The 19,377-nt window shown below is 47.4% G+C and overlaps 1 protein-coding gene across 3 annotated transcripts; it reads right to left on the bottom strand.

Moving 5' to 3' along the window:
* Window positions 1–1,935: 1,935 nt before the first annotated feature.
* On the bottom strand, window positions 1,936–18,649 carry SPRY1 (sprouty RTK signaling antagonist 1). Of its 3 annotated transcripts, none has more exons than XM_051804951.1 (2): window positions 18,604–18,649; window positions 1,936–5,017 (listed from the first exon to the last, which is right to left on the bottom strand). In XM_051804951.1, exon 2 carries the CDS (start codon window positions 4,960–4,962, stop codon window positions 4,000–4,002), a length of 963 nt encoding a protein of 320 aa, XP_051660911.1. In that variant the 5' UTR covers window positions 4,963–5,017; window positions 18,604–18,649; the 3' UTR covers window positions 1,936–3,999. The 3 variants fall into 3 exon arrangements, with proteins under 3 accessions (XP_051660911.1, XP_051660910.1, XP_051660912.1); XM_051804950.1 differs by lacking the exon at window positions 18,604–18,649 and adding an exon at window positions 7,762–7,873; XM_051804952.1 differs by lacking the exon at window positions 18,604–18,649 and adding an exon at window positions 7,053–7,136.
* Between the last annotated feature and the right edge of the window lie 728 nt (window positions 18,650–19,377).

Below are 19,377 nucleotides of genomic sequence, written 5' to 3'. Positions count from 1 at the left end.
CATTATTTACCAACTGGTTTTATTGGTAAATTATCACTTCCAAAACTCATCTCTTACCATGAGTTTCAAGACACTAAGCAAAGCAAGACTTGAATTCCGGTTTGCTGAAGGGACTTCCCTTTTTCCTTCAGCCCAGACCTTATGTGACACATCTGAGGCCTCTGCTGTGTATGACCAGATGGCAGCCTTGGCCAAATCCATCACCAACCCTTACAATTAGGTTAGTAAGTCAGCTGAACTTATCACCTAATTACACCATCATTTATACAGAGTTCTCTTTGTTTTTCAAAACAAGATCTCAACACTATCAGAAAACAGTCAAGAAGTAATTTTTATGACCTGCACTGTAACAGTGACAGGCTGACACTCTACAGACCTGTTGGAGTAACCTCGGACCGCCTACTGGCAAATTTTGGGCTGGAGGACTGAAATTTGCACTTCAGCCTCCTAATCACCAGAAATCCCACTGGCCCTCAGCACACCCCCTTACAACAGAACACAGCACCCTTGGAAGGCCATTCCAGTTGCTGTATTGTGGAAAGTAGAACAGGCTACAATGACTGACCACTCAGGGCATATTTAAAGTAACTTTTGTCTCTTCAAGCTGTGGAGAGTTACTTCATCCATCTGTCAGCTTGCTCAATTCTTTTTCTACTAGAAAGACGTTTCATGTGCTCTCATGCAACCTGGCATGGTTCTATACAACAAAATCCACCTGCCTGAATGAATTCCCAGTCATTTCCATAACATAAGGCAACAACCAGAGGACCTGAAAGTGAACTCAAATACACATGTATATTAAGTACAAATGATATATCAACTAACACAAGAAAAAAAACCCTCATTATTCTCACTGTTTTAACACTGCCCTGTCTAGGTAACACCTGGCAATTAGAAAACCATTTAAGACATCCAAGGAACTGTTATTTTCTCATTGCTGTGTAGGTCAAGCCAAATTTTCTGCTGAAGGAAGTGCAACCTGAGGTTATTCCCAAAGTCTAGCTGTGAAAGGGAGCATTAGTGGGACTAACTATAGCTTAGGTTTTGTTGATTTTTCAAAAAGAAATCTAAAACAATGCTGTGGACATAGCTTGTGATGGAAGATAAGAATTAAAAGATGAAGTACATGTGGGTCCTTTGGGTTTTCTTCTGCTAGGAACCAAACCAAACCTCCAGATAAGTCACCTGGCTGAAAAAAAAAGAGACAGAGATACGCAGTGTAACATTTTTCTCGAAGAGGCACAACTAACACCCTTCTAGCAAACTGACTCAACACAGAGCTGGACCCCATCCAGCTATGAAGAGGCAGTTGGCTGGGTGTTTTTGGGTGTCAGCACAGTTACAAATGGACAGATCTGACCAGCAGTGACTGCAGGACAAGGACTTCATTGTCTCACAAGGCCTGTTTGCAGCTGTCGCTGTTACAGACGCATCGGTGATGGCAAAGTAGTGCAAAGGAAGTCGCCTGCTCCTCAGAAACATTCTTCTCTTGGCTTTGCTTCATCTCAGGAAGAGCAAATCTTGGAAAGCAGAATTCCTATACATCCACCACTGCCCCACAAGCCTCCCAGCCCGACACATTTGTCACACGGAGGCCGGGAGAACAGCAGTACCAAATGCACACTGCAAAGCAAGGGCTCTCCTAGATGTAGCCACGTGATCATTTCACTTCATACCTCCCAGAGGTCATCTGTGCCATTTGATAAAAATGTAGCTTTTCAGTCAGCTCTTTTACATGACACTGAATCAGCTTTGACAGAATTAACTGAAAAAGACAAGCTTATTCAAATCATCAGCAGTGCTGGGAGTAAGGACAGCTTGAATATGGCAATTCAAAGCATCAGGACTCAAAAAAGCAAGATATGGCACATTTGTCAAGTCATTACTGTGTTCCAAAGTGGAGTTTCTCTAGAACCACTTACTCTGAACACCATGTGAAATTACATCCATTTAATAAACTTTTAAGTTCAGGAGAACTGCAATGTAACCTTGACCCACATGAGGAGAAGAATGAGGTCTCCCCATTCACTCCTAATGAAAAGCTTTTTCTGTTGAACATGTGTTAAATGGCCACAAGTAGCTGTGACACTTAGGTCACCCTTAAGAGCCTTTAATTTGAAGACAGAAGATAGTTTCAGTTGACATTGGAAAACATATGGGAAAAGAACCAAATAAGCCATAGACATAGGCCCAAACACACACATTCCCAAATTTCAAAGCTAGCAAAACTGCAGCAACACAACCACTATTTTCATCCTGCCTCTTGCTTTTTATTTGGATTTGAGCTTGGGAGGTTAATTTCTTCAGCTGCTGCACAATTTAACCAGTCAGGAAGTTTTATGTAGGAAAATTTAAAATGGCTTTACATGTTAATGTGATATTCCTTAAGGAAAAAAAAAAACAAACAAACCGACCAACTTGGAAGTTGTGGTTTCCTCCTCCACAACTGTATTCTTCCAAATGCTTTGATAAATAAATAGAGCCTCCACTTTCTGGCACTGTTAAGCACAACATATATTCAATTGTATTAAATATCCCATAGCAAAAAGCTTATTTGATATATAGTTAGTGAACTTAAAATTAGGTAAACTAAACTAGAGCACAGACTAGTGGTTTTGAAGTATCAATAGGAGATTATTTGCCACCTGACAGACCTCAAGGAGAAACTCCACACATAGCTCACAACCTGTCGTTGTAACAAAAGAACTCAAGAGCCATTTTCATTAATTAATATATTTTCTGCATTATAGTTAACATATGTACTTTCTTCGTGTCATCCTTATTTCGTTAAGTATTGATATTTTGTTATATTCAGACATGAGTACATTTTCAAAGTCTTTTGCAATAAATATCATAAAATAATAGAGATTCACATAATAAATATTCTTTACAATAAAAAAAGTTTTAAAAGACTTTTGTCTTAAAAATAGTTGGGATTCAACTTTGTGTTTTATACATAAAATATACAAAAAAGGACCACAATTTGTGGCTAAGGCAATAAAACAGGGACAGAATAAAATTATAAAGTACAGAGCAGAGCTAAACTCACTAAACCAAAGGATCACAAGAAACTTGAAGGATTCAAGAACATTTAGGTGACTCAATGACACCTGAAGGCTGTTTGGATATATGAACACCACCAACTTTAATATCAACTGATACTGACAGACTATAAGAACAGGATTAGGAGAGTGGAGCGAGCAATATCCTTCAAAGACTGGACAGCAAAAGAAACAAATGAGTATGTTGCAGCCACAATGTCTCCAATGTGAAGATCTACGCAGTGTAGCAAAAACTGAAGTTACATAGAAAATGTAAAAAAAAAAAACAAAAAACAAACAACAAAAAAAAGGCAGGAGGCAGGGTAATTCTCAGGTGTGAGAATGTTCCGAAAGTTAAGACAAAAAGAGAGGGTGGGGAAAAAAAAAAAAAGATGCAAAAAGAAGCAGGCTGCTTATAGAAGAGTCAGACCTTTCATTTGGTGAAGCCTTTATTTTACATCCCTCTCCAGAAAGAACACACACAAAAAATTATTTCACAATCCAGCTCACTCAGGAAAGATATTCTTCCTTGGCTACCGGAAGGTTAAGGAAAAAAAACCCATAAACTGCTGAGAAGGAAAAACATCTTTGGGAAGAGATATTCACAGAGCAAGAAGCTTCAAGAGCCCAGTGAGCCCTCACTGTCTCTCTCAGGAGTGGTTCAGTTACAAGCTCAAAGACCCTGCCCAAGTGAGCGACAGGTGCAGATACCAGGTCCACACTTACCAAAGAGCAGCAACGACTACATGGAACGCTCCACACTCAGCCAAGTCAATAGGAAGAGGAGAGCAAAGATGCAAAGGGAAGAACTTGTGTATCTGAAGCTGGGGAGACAGAAGGGAAAGGAAAAGAACAGTCCTCCCAAAATGGGAGAGGAAGGGGAAGAAGGGGAAAAAAAAAAAAAATCAGCTACAACCTGAAAAACCGAAGTTGGAGGAAGTAAACCTCCCTCCCAAAATCATGAAGGCTTGCCCTGACCCCGGGAGGGGCAGCTCTCCAGTTTACAATAGACTGTGTTGGAGTTCTTGCACCGGCAACCCGGACGATTGACGCGGTCGTAGCACCCTCGGCAGAGTTTTAGGCATCCTTTGGCCGGAGGGTAGCAGAGCAAGCAAGGCAGGAACAAGGACATGGCTCCCATGCACAGGTACCTAGAACAGCAGTGTGACTGGGAGCAGGAGCAGGGATTATCCGCGTAAGAGTCCCCTTCATCGTCGTTGGAACAGTGGTAGAAGACCCCTTTGACCAGGCACATGCAGGTGCCGTACTCCACCATGCTCTCGGCCGAGCACAGGCACTGCCGGTTGCAGGCCAGGCAGGACGGCAGCGCCCTCGGCGCCGTGCACTCCCCGCACTTGCACTTCCCACACTGTTCGCAGATGAACTTGTGCTGCGTCAAGTCCTCTTTCAAAGGACCCTTCAGATCATCCACGATCAGGGACGACTGCTTGGGCTGCGCCCGGATTGTCCGGTCGGACCTGTGGCCGGAGCCCGGCCGGGACGGGGGTGACCGCCCCAGCAGCCCTTGCTCCGAGGAGGCGCTGCTGTTGCTCCCAGAGCTGGCCGCGCTCCCCGTGCTGGTCGACCGGCTCAGGACGGGAGCCCTCGTGTTATGCTGATGTGCCACGTGCCCCACATGGCTGGACCTGTGTTCGTAATTATTATTCACATTAATTGGTATAATCTCGTGAGTCCTTTCGTGCTTCTCCTGCCTCGGTGCTGTCCGCGGAGCAGACTTTTTCACCACAGAAGGACCTTCGGTGTATTCGTTGCTGCCCCTGATGGCCTTGATCTGGTCCAGTGACAAGATCGTCGTGGGCTGGCTCTCCCTTTCATAGTCCAAGCGCTGCCGGCTGTCCAAGGAGGGCTGCTGAATCACCACCACGGAACCGCCGCTGCCATGCTGACCCTGGGGCTCCATCTGGAGTGATCTCTACTGCTGGCATTCAGCGGGAACCTGGCATGCATCTGCAACCCTAAAGTAAGAAGAAGACAGAAGGTGTAAATAAACACTGCGTGTGTACATGTACACACACATACACAAGATCAAGGGCAGAAGAGGGATAAAGCACCAGAGACTTTCTGAAAACAGAAATGATCTGACAAAGCCCAAATTGCCCGAGCCACCTGGTACTGATCTCTTTCAGCAGGGGATTACAGCAACGCTGAGGATCTGGCCAAAGTCCAGTAGTGGGGAGAGTATGGATATGGCATCATAGATGAGGAATGCAAAGGAGACCCCATGCCATCTAAAAAAAAACCAGTATTAGCTGGTATGCTTGCTTGGCAAGCCATGGGAAGTGCTTCTCCCTTGCTACTGAACTCAACATCTGCCTAACTAGCAATAGCAATTCCGAATGCCCCCAAAACTGAGTTGGAAACAGGCAAGAACACCATCATGTTCATGTTCCACATGGCAGAGTAAGGAACATGACCAGTTCTCTTCTCTCTGAATCTGCAGCATCAGAAAGCTCAACAAATTTGCTTCCTAGTGCATTTGGAAAGTCTCCTTCTTAAAGTGACGTATGTGCATTACAGAGTCCTGAACTAAGTGCTGTCAAGTGGCCAAGACATTTTCTATGAGAAAGTAACTCAGCCTACAGATCTAACAGGCTCCTTATAAAATTAAAGCAAGGGTGCAAACAACCTGTTTTCAAGTATTTCCTGACCACAGGCCAAGGTGTGAAAGAAAAATGGGGTAGAAAAGGCTAAGATGAACTAAGTGTCAGACAAAAAGTACCTGAGGATTCATAAGAATGTTAAGAGCAGATTAAAAAACCCCAACAACAACCTCAAAACACAAACAAAGAACAAATCCATTTTCATCAGACAGATTAAAAGCTTCTCAAATAAACAGAACATCTTCTAGTCTTTTAAATAGTGGAAGAATAGTAGAACTGTCACATATGTTGTCAGCTGACAACACGAAGATTGCAACGCTCACTCAGAAAACTGCAGTGACAGTTCTGGACCTATACAGAAATTTAGCTGAGTATTTAAATGCCACACTTATACAGGGAACCAAGGAAAAAACCCTGATTTTCTTTACTGTCAGCCAGAGGAAAAGTCCCTTTTTTACCTTTTTACTCCCCTCCAAGATGTCATACCTGTTTACCTGAAAAGCAGGGAAAGCTAAGTGGTATCAAGCATTTCCAAAACTCATCCAATAATCCTAAGAAACTGTCTTATCTACCCAGAACACAACTAGCACAGAGCTGTTCCCCACTCCACAGAGAAAAGGGCACTGTGTCCTGGAAGAACAGGGACGACAAGAACAGGAAAGCTTCTTCTAACACAGTCAGCATGAACAGTGAGCGACAGCTCCTGCCAGGACACAAAGTCTTTGTGCTCACCCAGCAGTCAAAGACTTCATTTCACATCTAGCGTCACCTGTGTGGGCTTTAGGGCCACCAGATTAAAAAGAAAACCAAACACGCTCACTTCTAATTCATAAAATACAATCTCAGAATGGTTTGGGTTGGAAGGGACCTTAAAGACCATCCAACCAGTTCCAACCTCCCTGGCCAAGGGCAGGGACACCTTCCACTAGAGCAGGTTGCCCAGAGCCCCATCCAACCTGGCCTTGGACACTTCCAGGGATGGGGCAGCCACAGCTTCTCTGTGCAACCTGTGCCAGGGCCTCACCACCCTCACAGCAAAGAATTTCCTCCTACCCCACACAACCAGCCGCCTTCTTCACGAGCACTGAATACAAATCCACGACAGACCCAGGGTGAATGAATGCGAAAAGGGAAAGATTTACAGCTGTACCAGCCAGGAGCTGGGCTCCCCAGGGGATGAAAAACAATATCCCAAGAAAATGCGAAAGACATCCAGTGCCATCTTTGGGGGGAAAGCGCAACATCAACGCGGCGCAGACTGACAAGCCCAGCTGCAGACCGAGGCGAGAGTCGAACCAGCCACCTCCACCCCCGCGCAGATCGGTCGTAAACTGGTTCCCCCCCGACAATAAAATAAAAATAAGCAAGATAAAATAATAAAACAACGTACGGTGCAGGCGGCGAGAGCCCTTACGGTTCTGCACGCGGAGCTGCGCTCCCTCCCCGCACACCTCGGGGGGTGGGATCCCCCTTCCCTTCCCTTCCTTTCTCTCTCCCCTTCCCCGCAGCCGCTCGGACGCGCCGCCAGCCCCCCCGCCCGTCCCGCCCCGCTCCCGCAGCCCCGGGCGGGCGGCGGCGCGGCGCCCTCTGCGCCCCGAGCGGAGCGGAGCGGATCGAGGCGCTGACGGAGAGGAAGGAAGAGGAGGGGAAAGGGGAAAAAAAAAAAAAGTTATGAATGAAAACATGGGCTTCTTTTTTTTTTTTTATTTTTCTTTCCCTCCTTCTCTCCTTTCCGCAGGGGAGGGCAGAGCCCAGCCCGGCGCTGCCTCGGGAGGGCGGAATACCCGGTGCTTAAAGCGGCAGCGCCGGGGGGAGCGGCCACTCAGCCCCGGGGGTTCCCCGCGCCGCGGTCCGGCACCCTCCGCCCCCCGCCTGCCAGGAGCGTTTGGCGGGTGTTTTTGACCTCCTGCTCGTTCCCAGCCCACTGCGGACCCCCGCGAGCCCTCCCGCGGGGTCCCGGTCCCTGTATTTCGGGAGGGGGCCGGTGGGAGGGGGGCCGGGGCCGCCCCTCGCCAGGCGGGCGCCTCTGAGCCCCGCGGCACCTGCTCGCCGCGGCAGCGGCGGCCCCGCTGCGAGCGCTCGGCGGGTCCCCAACTTACTGATATATCTGCGGGGAGTCACCGGGAACGGCAAATCCAGCGGGCGGGGGGCGGCGGCACCGCGGCCCCGGCTCCTCGCCCTCCCGGCCCCGCGGGGCGGGGAAGGCCGGCGGGCTGCGCTCCTCGTCCCCGCACAGCCCTCGCTCGCCGATCTCCACGTCCTAGTGGGCCAGCGGAGGGAAGCCCCGCTGTGCTGCCCGGCGCAGCCCCCCTCTCCCGGGGGTCAGCATCAGCCGCCCGCCCCGGGCTCGCTCCTCCGCGGGGCGCCCAGGGGAGCAGCGCTCTCCTTCGGCAGCGGGGCTCTCGGTCCGGAGGCGACGGGCAGCAAATCCAGCCCTTCCTGCAGAGCGGTGTGTCTGGATCGAGCCTCAGGCAGCGGCAGGCTGCGGCAGGCAGCGGGGCTGTTGCGATGCAGGTCTCTGGGAAGAGGCGGCGGGTGCGCGGCTCCTGCTCGGGCTGTTTGTTCTCCTCGGCCCGCGAGTGCAGCGCTGCGGTCCCGCTCCGGCGCTCGGCTTCACCGCATGGTCCTCGCCGCAAGTCCCGTCTGGCAAAGTGCAACCACAACCCCTGGTGCGAGAAATTTTGGTTGGGGTTTTTCGTTTCAGTTTTTTGCCCTTTTTTTTTTTTTTTTTTTTTTTTTTCTTTCTAAACCAACCACGGAGCTGCTCTCGCTCTCCAGAGCAAGCTGCGAACGAAGCCAGCGGCAGCGCGCAATGGCCCTGCGAGCTCCCTGCACGCAGCCATGTGCTGGCTGTCGCTGCCGGGGGCCGGGTGACAGGCTCGGGGCACGGGCAGGACGCGGTGGCCACGCACACCGCAGCCCGGCACCTGGGGCTCCGCAGGCTCCTCGCTTATCCCGAGAGGGTCACGCCGGAGAGACCCCCGTCAGGTCGGGCGGGACAGGCAAAGCACCGACCCGGAGGTTCTACACGACCAGCGAATCGCGACCAGCTCGGCGCTGCTCGCCCGGGGAGCCGACCCCCGGCTCTCCCGCCCGCTGCCCCGCAGCGGAGCTCGGCTCTCCCGCGCCTCCCGCACGCCTCGCCCGGCGGCCGCCCCCAGCCCAGCCCAGCCCAGCCCAGCCGAGCCCAGCCGAGCGCCGCCCGGGCTCGGGGAGCCCCCGCCGCCCGCCCGCACCTGACCCGGCGGGACGGGCCGTGCGAGCGCCGCCCGGGCTTACCTAGGGCCGGGGTGAGCGCCCGCCTCCCGCGGCACATTGGCGGCGCGGATGCCGCCGGGGCAGTGCCGGGGCCGCTCCGCGCTGCCCCGCCGCCGTGCCGGAGTGAGCCGGGCCGCGCCCCGCCGCTTTCAGCGCGCAGCCCCCGCCCGCCGCCGGCCGCGCCCCCCTGATGTCAGCGTGTCACCGAAATCCCGGCGTGGATTCCCCGCCCTCCCGCCGGGAGCCGCTCCCGCGCGGGTCACCGCCGCTCTCCGCGCCGGGACGGGGGCGGGAGGGAGAACCGGCCCCTCTGCGGGCCCCGCCCCGAGTTGTCCCGGCCCCCGGGGCCCGGCCGGCAGAGGGAGCGCCCCGGGGGCTCGTCCCGGCGCTGCCCGGCCCGCACACGCTCCCGCAGCCGCCCCGTGCGCCGGCCGGGCGGGCACAGCCGCGCTGCTGCCGGGGCACCGCCGCGCAGAGGCTCTGCCGAGGGGCTGAAGTCCTGCCACGCTCCCCCGACAGCCCTGCAGAGAGATTCTGGTCTGTCTCTTACCGCCAGCGCCTTCCCAGCGGGGTCTGGCCAGGTGGAACAGCCACGCGCTTATTTATATTCACAAGATATCTTCTGCTTCTTTCAGCCCGTTACAGAGGCAGCTGAGCACCTCGGAAAGCACTCGCTCCTGTCATCCTTCCATGAGATAGGAAACGGCTCTTCCCACCGCGTTACAGCTGGCGCTGAAGCACCGAGGCATGACACGGGTTATTTACCCGGTTGCTTTTCTCTCTCGCCTTTCCAGCCCAGCCTCAGCAAGGTCCCATTCAAAGCTCACCACTGCATCCCTGCCATGGTGCTGAAGAGGTACAGAGGTGCCTTCCAAGCCATTAGTTTTATGGCCAAATATTGGAGACGTTGAGACTTCCAGTGCTTGGCTGAACATCACTGCAGCCCCAGGTTTATCTGAAACATTCTAACTGGCTTTTTACAGCGTCTTTCACACAAATCATATTCTCCCACCTTTTGCCTCAAAGAAAAGAATATACATGGAGTTGCTTAGGAGGAACATTCATCCAAAAGCAAAGAATCCCTACAAACAAGAACACGTTAGTACAGAGGTGGCACTCAGTGACAGTCTGTCCACCCAGCTCACACTCATTGACGTAGCACAATTGTGTTTCATTAAACTTCACTAAGCTTGGAAAGAAAACACTGAAACTGAAATTTTGAAAATGTCATCATTAAACAAAAACTTTACCTCAATCACATATTTCTCTAGGAAATAAAATCTTTGTGCATTAAAGGTTCTATACTGAATACTAAAATACTAATATTAGTAATAATATGACTTCTAATACTTCTGAGTTTGTAATTAACAGTTTGCTGATACAGACAAATCACAAATACCATCTGCCAGTTACAGAGGCTCAAGGGCAAAAAATGGCATACAAATCTTTGGCATGGAAAGAAGGGAGAACCCTCCCGTGGATTCAGAAGGCTCTCCACAGACTCAAGCAAATGTGCCTGCACCTCACACAAGCCATCTCGTTAGATTTTTTCCTAGAAATTAAAGCAGCCAGAAGTTTGGGTTAGAAAAAGGAGAGCTACATTCTGGAGAATAAACTGGCACTTTGGAAGAGGGCTGACACACCTTATGACTACATCCTGGCACAGCCTGAACTCGAGGATTGACACACAGACAGGAATCTGGTGCAACCAAGTTATTTTCCACCTCCAAACTGCCATCTAAAGGTGCCCGTCTCCTGCACTGACAACAAGTCAAGAGAGACCAGTCCTCTATGCCCAAAGTTAATCCTTTAAAAAACCTCCCAGAGTGGAGTTCAAGAGACTGAAGGATGGCTGAGAGCCGTGATTCAATTCACATTTCCGCTTTCACTTTGAGGATCACGGACTGGAGATAATCTCCACCCTCTGCAGGCAGATGCTACTTCTCCCTCATGCAAGCTTCAGCGTGCCAAAAGGCACATTGGGCAGAAGAAAAGCAGAGTCCATCTTCAGGTTTTTGGTTGCTTTTCTTCCTAATCCACCCCTAGAAGCAACTTTTATTTCTAGGTCACTTGACTGACCTTTATAGGTAGTGAACTACACCTTTGTAAAGATGAATCGGATAAACCGAGATCCTCCCACTATCAGTAATGAGAAACTGCTTCCCACCTGGGAATACCATTATACATTGCCCTAAGCAGTATCTCTTAGCCCTTGCTAAGGCACAGATCCCAGTCCAGAAGGAGGACATGCACTCACTCCCAGTCACAAAGCCAGTATGTCTTTGAGGAAACTCAGCAGATAGTGCGTTCCCCTTTATGCAAGTTACTTATCAGTTCGTAACCAATCTCCACAGATGCATCAACACTTCTTAAGAGGAATTCAAAAGCAATTAAAAACCCCCCACACATTAGCATTTATAATGAAATTACAAACAGAATTGTTGTGCCAGCCTTACCTGTGGCATGTGTAAGTCAGGTATTCCCCCCACCGGCCATGCAGCGATGATCTTGCAGAGGTGGGTGTCAGGAGAAACAACTGGAACCTGCAGCTCCCCAGAGCTTTGAGGTTGCACTAGATGGAACTTTGTAGGTGTTAATGCTCAGAGCCTCAGAAACTCTCGGTGCAAGGAACCAGTATGTGCTTGTTGGTGTAACACCAGCATAACTGACTTTTTAACACACTGGTAGGCCTATAAATACTACAAGACAAGTGGAAACAGCCTCGAGTTGCACCAGTGAAGGTTTAGATTGGAAATTATGAAAAATTTCTTCACCAAAAGCACTGGAACAGGCTGCCCAGGGAGGTGGTTGAGTCACCAGCCCTGGAGGGATTTAAAAGGTGTGCAGATGTGGTACTCAGGGACAAGGTTTAGTGGTGACTTGGGTTGATGGCTGGACTCAATGATCTTAAAGGTCTTTTCCAGCCTAATCGATTCTATGACTAAGAAAACCCCAACAAACCAAAAATATCAAATCCTACAGTAGTTATGAAACACTACTCTAATCATAAGCCCTGTGGACAGTTTCTTAGCAGCTCACAGAAAATCCTGGCAGTCCTGGCTTAAGCTGGGGCATGAGATGGATGAAGGTATTCCCAAGAGCCGAAGTAAAAACCATGGGTGCTGTGGTGAAGGACTACCCTGACAGGTACAGTGAGTCACTTCAGGGTAAGGAAGAGAAAGTAAAGGCTGATGTGGTAGCGTTTCCGATCACACTTCTGCCAGACAGGTTGACCTTTATCTGAGATCAAAGGCACCAGTAGCTGGGGATTTCTTCAGCTTCTGTGCAGGGACTGCTCTCAAAGCTCCCTGAAGAAGCGCAGCCCATGCACTGCTACCCCTTGGTGTCACTGCACAGCCCGGGGAAGGGCACACAGGAAACCCTCAGTTACAAATAGAACATGGGGTTTTCACTTCAAAAGATAACATCAGTTTTTCTTAGGGGCAGAAGAGACAGTAACAGGCAGCAGCCAGGCAAACCTGAGAACAAAGGGACAAACCTCAGCGTGAACCTGCTTCACGAGCACTCGAACGTGGAATCAAAGCACAGGGGAAACGCTACAGAGCAAGGTCTGTGCCCAAATTCAGCACAAATTAAACAGAAAGAAAATGCCAGGGTCTGTATAATAGGTTGAGAGTTTGAGAACATGCTTTCCCTTCCCCATCTTTTGCACCATATCAGAGAAACCAGTGTTTTCCTTGGGTAACGAGAGGCAAAGCTTCGTTCTCCTAAGTGCAGGCCACAGCCTGTCTCTTCATTTTTCACTATTCACTTGCCATAAAGGCAGCGGGTGCCTTTACCTCTCTCCTTCAGGTATCCACAGTTATTTGTTTTCTGAACAAGTTTAATTCTTCCTTGGAGAACTGTCTCTGTAGCCTTCATGTTTAGCCGCTACACTAATTGTCTGCGCTTCCACAAGACACTCTGCTAAGGTACTGACCATGTCTTCATTACTTTGTATTCATTGTTAACTATTTAACTAATATTACTTCATCTGCCTGCATTTAAAAAACTGTGAAAAAAGGAAAATTGTCATTATTGCTTAATACCAAAAATAACTCCTTCACATCTATTGTAAATTATGCTACCTGCAACTCATTGTTTCCTGCCTTAGCACTAAGCAAACTGCCTTTTACTACCCACAGAGACATGAGTCCTTGCACAGAAATGAACCTTTCCCATTGCTGTTGGAGAAGTGGCCGCTCCCCAGGTGTGGGCTGCTTTATTGGAGGAAGAGGTAAAGCTCTCCGCTAATTTAAATACATGGCTCTGTGTGTGATTTCTATTATCCAGCCACTTGTGGTGACTCGGGTGTTAGCACAGCTCCAGGAATGCCTCCTGTTTATCAGGTTGTGCAATCCGTCACTGTCGGCTGAAGGAGGTCTCAGCAGCAGCGTTTCTAATTTGATTTGAAAATATACATGGAAACCTGAGCCTGCTTTTAGCAAGAGTGATGGGGTTGGCCTAATGAACACAATCTCTCTTGTCGTTCTCAGGAACGGTGTGTCAACAACCAAAGTTTAGGTTCCCTCCACGGCCGTAGCAGCTTCTGTGGAGAAGCAGTAACTTAACATCTATGTCACGTTCTTGGTTCTGCTTTACCAGTCAAAAGGCATTTCAGTGAGATTTTAACAGACCACCTTGGATTCCCTGGAATGCAAACAGGGAGGAAGCTTTTCCACGGGTCCCATGATGAGAAGTTTGCACCAAGAGTTTTTTTTCACAGAAACTTCTTCCCCTGAGCCTTCACACAGGTGTATGATACCAAATGATGCTGTAAAAGTGTGTGCCTAGAGAGCCAGTTCTCAAACAGCTTAGGTGTTGTCATTGCTTTTGGATCAGAAATTGGCTACAGGAAAAGGAACATGCAACAGGAGTGGCAGGGATTTCTGGCTGCAGCATCATCCACTTCGATACATAAATATTTACAGATTTTGACTTCTCACGGGGAAAAAACCAAACAAACCTCACACCTTTGCTTTACTCTTTTATGGTGGAAAAGACATGGAAAATCTCTCACCACAACTCTACAAGAGCACAGTGACCTCACCAGTACTTTGTTGCATCCCATTGTGAGAATGATAAAATATAATTTGTTATTCGCCCATATTTTTACTTCCTTTTCTCATTTTCTCTGTCTTACTTCTCTGACAGATTCTATTTTGCATTTGGCAATTCAAGTGTCAAGTGCCCCTTGCATGTTTGATGTGGTCTGTTGTACTCCAGGAGAGCTTGCCAGTCACACCTTGAAACTGTGCTCTATAATAACAAAAACTACCTGCCAAGGACTATTCAGTATCAAGGGCTGGATTCTGCTCCTGGGGAAATCAAAGTTATTACCGGTTTCCTTTGGGATTGATGAAGTCAGGAGGCTTCATTTTGGAGACACTATTAAAAAATACTATCCCTCAAGAGCTTTTGGGTTGAAAAGGCCAGATTTCTCCCACCAAAAAGAACTGGGAAAACCCTTGACAATGAAGACCATAAAACACACATGCCCATGCACATACTGTCACGCTGCTGATGTAAACCCCCCTCATTTCCATCGGGGTGGGAGACAGGCTGTAGCTGTGCTGCTCCAATTCCACACAAGCCATAGGGAACACTTGCACTGCCTCTCCTGCTGGCTCTCACCCAGGAGGACGTGTACAGACACACACTTAACACGGGGAGGTTATGACACCAAAAGCTCTGTGTGTGTGTGTGTGTTGGGGAGGGGGGTGGCCCCTCTCTTCCATTCCCTCAATAACCCTCTATTTTGAAACCACTCCTGTGATTCTTGTTTCTCTCTGTGACCAATTAAACATTGTTCTTGAGAAGCCAAAAAGAACTGCGAAGTATAAAGGCCACACCTACTACTGAAATGTACCCTGCTTAAAGCACCTCAAAGCCTGATGAGGATCCTGTATCTATTGCTTCCCCAGGTCAGCAGTTTTGAAAATCTATGCAGAAAATGGAATTTCCCCTTAAAGTAACCCACTAACCTTCCAGAACACTGCAGTGATGCTACTGCAAGGTGACAGTTCTTGGAGCATTGCCGGAATACTGAAGCATTCACAAGGGAGGGACTGCACTGTTGCTATTCATGTAGATTTACAGTGGCATAATCCAACCTAAAAAGCCTCTGAATAAAGACAAAATTGCCAAGTGTGCCCAGCTGAAAAACAGAAGGCACATTTTATCTTAGCTTAGAACTGTGGACATCATTGCCTGGCAGTGTTTGCAGTAATTCCACGTCCTGTTTATTAAATAAAAGAAAAAAAAATCCCTGATGACAGTTCCCCGGTGTGTTCTAGTCTTTTCTACATGGAAGGCCAGACAGGGTATTTAAAAAAGGTCGTCCTCAGCTTCAGCAGATATTGAGGTCAACTGCTCAGCTATTATTTACGTCCATTCCTCTCAAAGTAGTGAAATACCTGTCATCACCAGGCTGGATTTCAGCTCTGTAGAGGGCAATTATCAAAACCTAAACATCAATCTGTTAGAACTTAAACACCACTCCGTCCTCATAGTAAACTGACATGACTTTTCTAATTCTCCTCCAAATGCCCCATTTTCAGAAAATTTAAACCTTATGCAAGTAAGATCCAATTTTCAGAATATTTTACCATACTCTGAGTCTATGCTGAGGGTACTGTACAGGGAAAAAACCCAAACAAACCAACACCACACCTTTCTTTTTCTCTTTTATGGTTGAAAAGACATGGAAAAGATCTCTCACCACAAGCCTGCAAGAGCATAGCAGTAGCACTACTCATATTTCATCACACACAAACAGTTTGAAACATGGGAAGTAAATGGAAAACAACATTTTTGAAGCTGGACTGGTGTCAAGAATTACCTTTCAAAACCATTTGCTGTATTTTTTAAACTTGCCACATGAAAAAACAACAACTTCGAATCAATTACAAACACTCCTGCAGACTCATTAGCTCCCATAGACTTAATTTTCCAGGGTACCAACTGCTTTAAAGTAACAGTGCTCAGCACTTCTTAGGAAGACACAGAAAGAATCATTTGATCAGAGAGTTCTTTCTAAGGCAGGAAGGGAGAATTCCTATTGTCTAACCTCCCTGGGCAAAGGAAAGGGAGGTTGAAAGGAAAAAACATGTCAGGAAAAGCAATCTGAGGAGCTGAGAACTTCCAAGGTATGCATTTCCTAAGTCATATCCATCTTTCCATGTGCTGTTAGGCACTCAGATGCCCTTATGTACACTGGTTTGTACCTACAAAGATGCAAAGCAAATGTGAGAGATGTATTAAATGTGGAATTATTCACTATTTACTTCAAATTTGTTCCTTGGGGAACAGCTGAACTAGCTCTACTGTGGCTATTAAAGATAGTTAAGACAGAAGATGGCTCACCCATTGGCTCTGTTATAAACTTAGGCTTTGAACTAAAAGAAAAAAATATGAAAAAAAAATTTTGTCAGTGTATTTCACTTCATTTCAAGTGAAATCACAATGCTGCTCAGGCAGGTTCTGGCTAAAAATAAAGACACTGGAGTTCCCAGTGCTGTGGACTTCACAAAGGTTAAATGAATTTTTAATCTTGATAGTACAAAATGAGTGTCACAGCCTCACTGAAAAGTCAAATTCCTGGAGACCAACTGAGCTGTTTGCAAAGCCAAACACGATGTAACTTTTTGCAATACACTTTTCACAGTTTTGTTTCCCTGAGGAGAACTTCATATCTTTTATCAGAGAAAGTCTGGCCTTAGGCAAATGAAAGCAGGAAAGTCAAATCCTGATCTCCTTACCCATTTCTCTGGATATCCCACTGCCTTCACTGGACAGGACACCTCAGCCAAACCTTATCAATGTTACTGCATCACTTGTTTGTTTGGGGAAACGTGCCATGTTCCAAATCACTTCCACATCATCAATATTTTCAGCGCTACTTGCTGCTTGAGGAAAATAATCCTTCCTGGCAGGGAATGGGAAGGAAGCAGCATTACAATGTCTCTATTAAGAGAAATGGCTTCCAAAGGTGTCATGACAGTAGTTCAAGGGAAGGAGGACAGTGGAAAGGACGGAACAGAAGTTGACAGGAGCTCAGTGGGAGGAGTAGATCGATACAAATGGACTTGTCTTTTGTCAGAAATGTGTTAAAACCTTCTTTGACATTTCACAAAAGGATATATTACTATAATTCCTCTGTTTTCAGCACCTTTTCCCCTTGTATCCAAACAACATGCTTCCAACTTTGCTCCAAGTTATTCTCTGATTGGAGATAAGTGAATACCACCTATGGTAAGATAAGCAATGACCGAGCTCCTGGAAAACAAGTCACTGTGTGGCATGGTCCATATATTATTATATATTATTTATTAGTGGTCATTAAATTAATTGCTGTATCTGTAAGCAACAAACACAAGCTGATAGGCACCGTCTGTGTGGTTGCCAGGGCCAGGAACAACACACCACATGGTTCCCAAGGCACGGCAGCACCCTGCTGAGAGAGGGGTGGCTATTTTTCAACATAACATCTCAAACCAGTAATTACTTAAGAGGTTAATACACCTAGAAGCCTTTCAGACTGCTTCTTGATGATGAGTGAGATGTGATGGCGCTGGGAAGCTCATTGCCAGGGACAATGCTCTGGAGGGGGTGGGTTGGTGGAAAGACCCGCGAAGGAACAAACGTCCCTCGGTCCCCGCTCTGAGCGGCGCCGCAGAAAGACTTCGGTCAGGCTACATTCTGTTCTGACTTTTTCTTTCACTGTCTCCCCACCCAACTTCACACGAATTCTTACAGAGGTTATGTACAGACTTGTACAAAATGGAGACTGACACTGGCTCTTGGAGGGTTTCCCAGAGCAAGTTTAACACAGATTATATAACACGTTACATCTGTGTTGGTTGGTTCGGTTTTTTTTTTATTTTTAATATAGATGTTATTATACTGCTAGTCTATTCTTCCTAGCTTAACCCTCCAACCACCCTTTCAAACAGTTAATTATGTTTTGCAGAGATTAAAAACCTGAGGTTATTATATGAGCTTTGTTTCCAGCCCTCACATAAGACAGCACAAGTGTGCTACAACTGGAGGGTCTCAGCAAGCCACAACCACCATTATTTTCCCTTCACACACACCACGATGAAGGTCATGAAGGGGGATCTTTAACTGATGTAACAGTGGAATTTTAGAGCTAACACAGAACTTTACTTTTATATTCTATTCTTTAATCAGAAATCTCAAAGTGATCTGCACAGCTTGGTCTCAGCTTCTGTGGTTGTGTCCCTTCTTCCCAAGACAATGCATTAGGATAAATCCAGCTTAAAATTATAGGGCATTTAAGGATATTGACTATTCCCAAAAAATTCAGGCTAAGTCCAGTCCTAACAGCACTGACTGCAAGACATAAAGCCCACCTTTGTGCAAAACCATCTCCAAGATGCTCTTCCTGTTATTGTTGCTGCGGGTTTTCCTTCTTCTCCATCTCATTGTTTTTCTTGTGCAGTTTAGAAACAAACAATGAGCAGACTTTGAAGAAAGGAGGAAACTGTCCACACATGCTTTCTACTCCTCTCTCTTCCTCCCTGCTTTTTCTTAGATTTTTATTCTCCCAACATATCCTCTTCTCACTGAGAAAAGGGGAACGATTCCCCTCCTCCCTCATGATACCTCTACTAGATACTAAATTTTCTGAAAAATTCAGAAGAGAAGAATCTATGTCTTACCTTTTTCTACTGAAGTAATCTCTGCCACCTTCTATACACCTCAAGTGTCTGAGAGAGTCAAGCTCCAGAAACACATCTGCTAATCCAGTGCTGATGGGGTTAATGAGATCAAAGAGAGATTCCACTCCGTGCTTAGCAGTGAGATACTTCCTACCACAGGGCCAGGGTCACTGTAGCCCTCCTCCAGCTCACCTAAATCAGCATCAAAATAACACAAATCAGCCCCTACTGTGATTAGAATCAGTATTCCCACTTCCAACTCCATCAGCCCCCTCACCTCTCCACATTAAAATCAGACAGTGATTAATTTCGGGGTAATTTTCCCAAATCACATGTTTATTTTCAAGCATGCTCTCTATCTGTTCTCCTCTCCCGCCCTCCCCTCACCATCATTAATCAGCAAGGGCTTCACGTGCTCAAAGCAGGAGCTTACCTTCTCACCCAGCAGACAAAGTGATCCCAAAATTCATCTCCCCAACAGCCAAGTAGGTAAAGAACAGCTCTCCCAACATCTTCTCTTAAGTCTCCCCCGGCAAGCGCAGGAAGGGGCCTAACAAAGCTGTATGCAGCCAATTGTGTTATCAAGGCACTTGGCACTACCAGCTGATCCTTGATTACTATTCATCCCTCGGGAAAATAAAACACCCTTTTGTAGTAAAAGTGTAACCGGTTACTATGATGCATTACACATCAACAAAAGCAGCTTTTTACCAAAATTACAGATGATGAAAGCCTGGAAGTGGAATCAGACCAAGGTAACCGGTTGTTTCTACA

This window comes from Manacus candei, unplaced genomic scaffold, assembly GCF_025592945.1.
Source record: "Manacus candei isolate 608988 ecotype Guabito, Panama unplaced genomic scaffold, ASM2559294v1 h1tg000062l, whole genome shotgun sequence".
NCBI classification, from domain to species: Eukaryota; Metazoa; Chordata; class Aves; order Passeriformes; family Pipridae; genus Manacus; species Manacus candei.
This window is presented reverse-complemented; position numbering and strand designations above follow the sequence as displayed.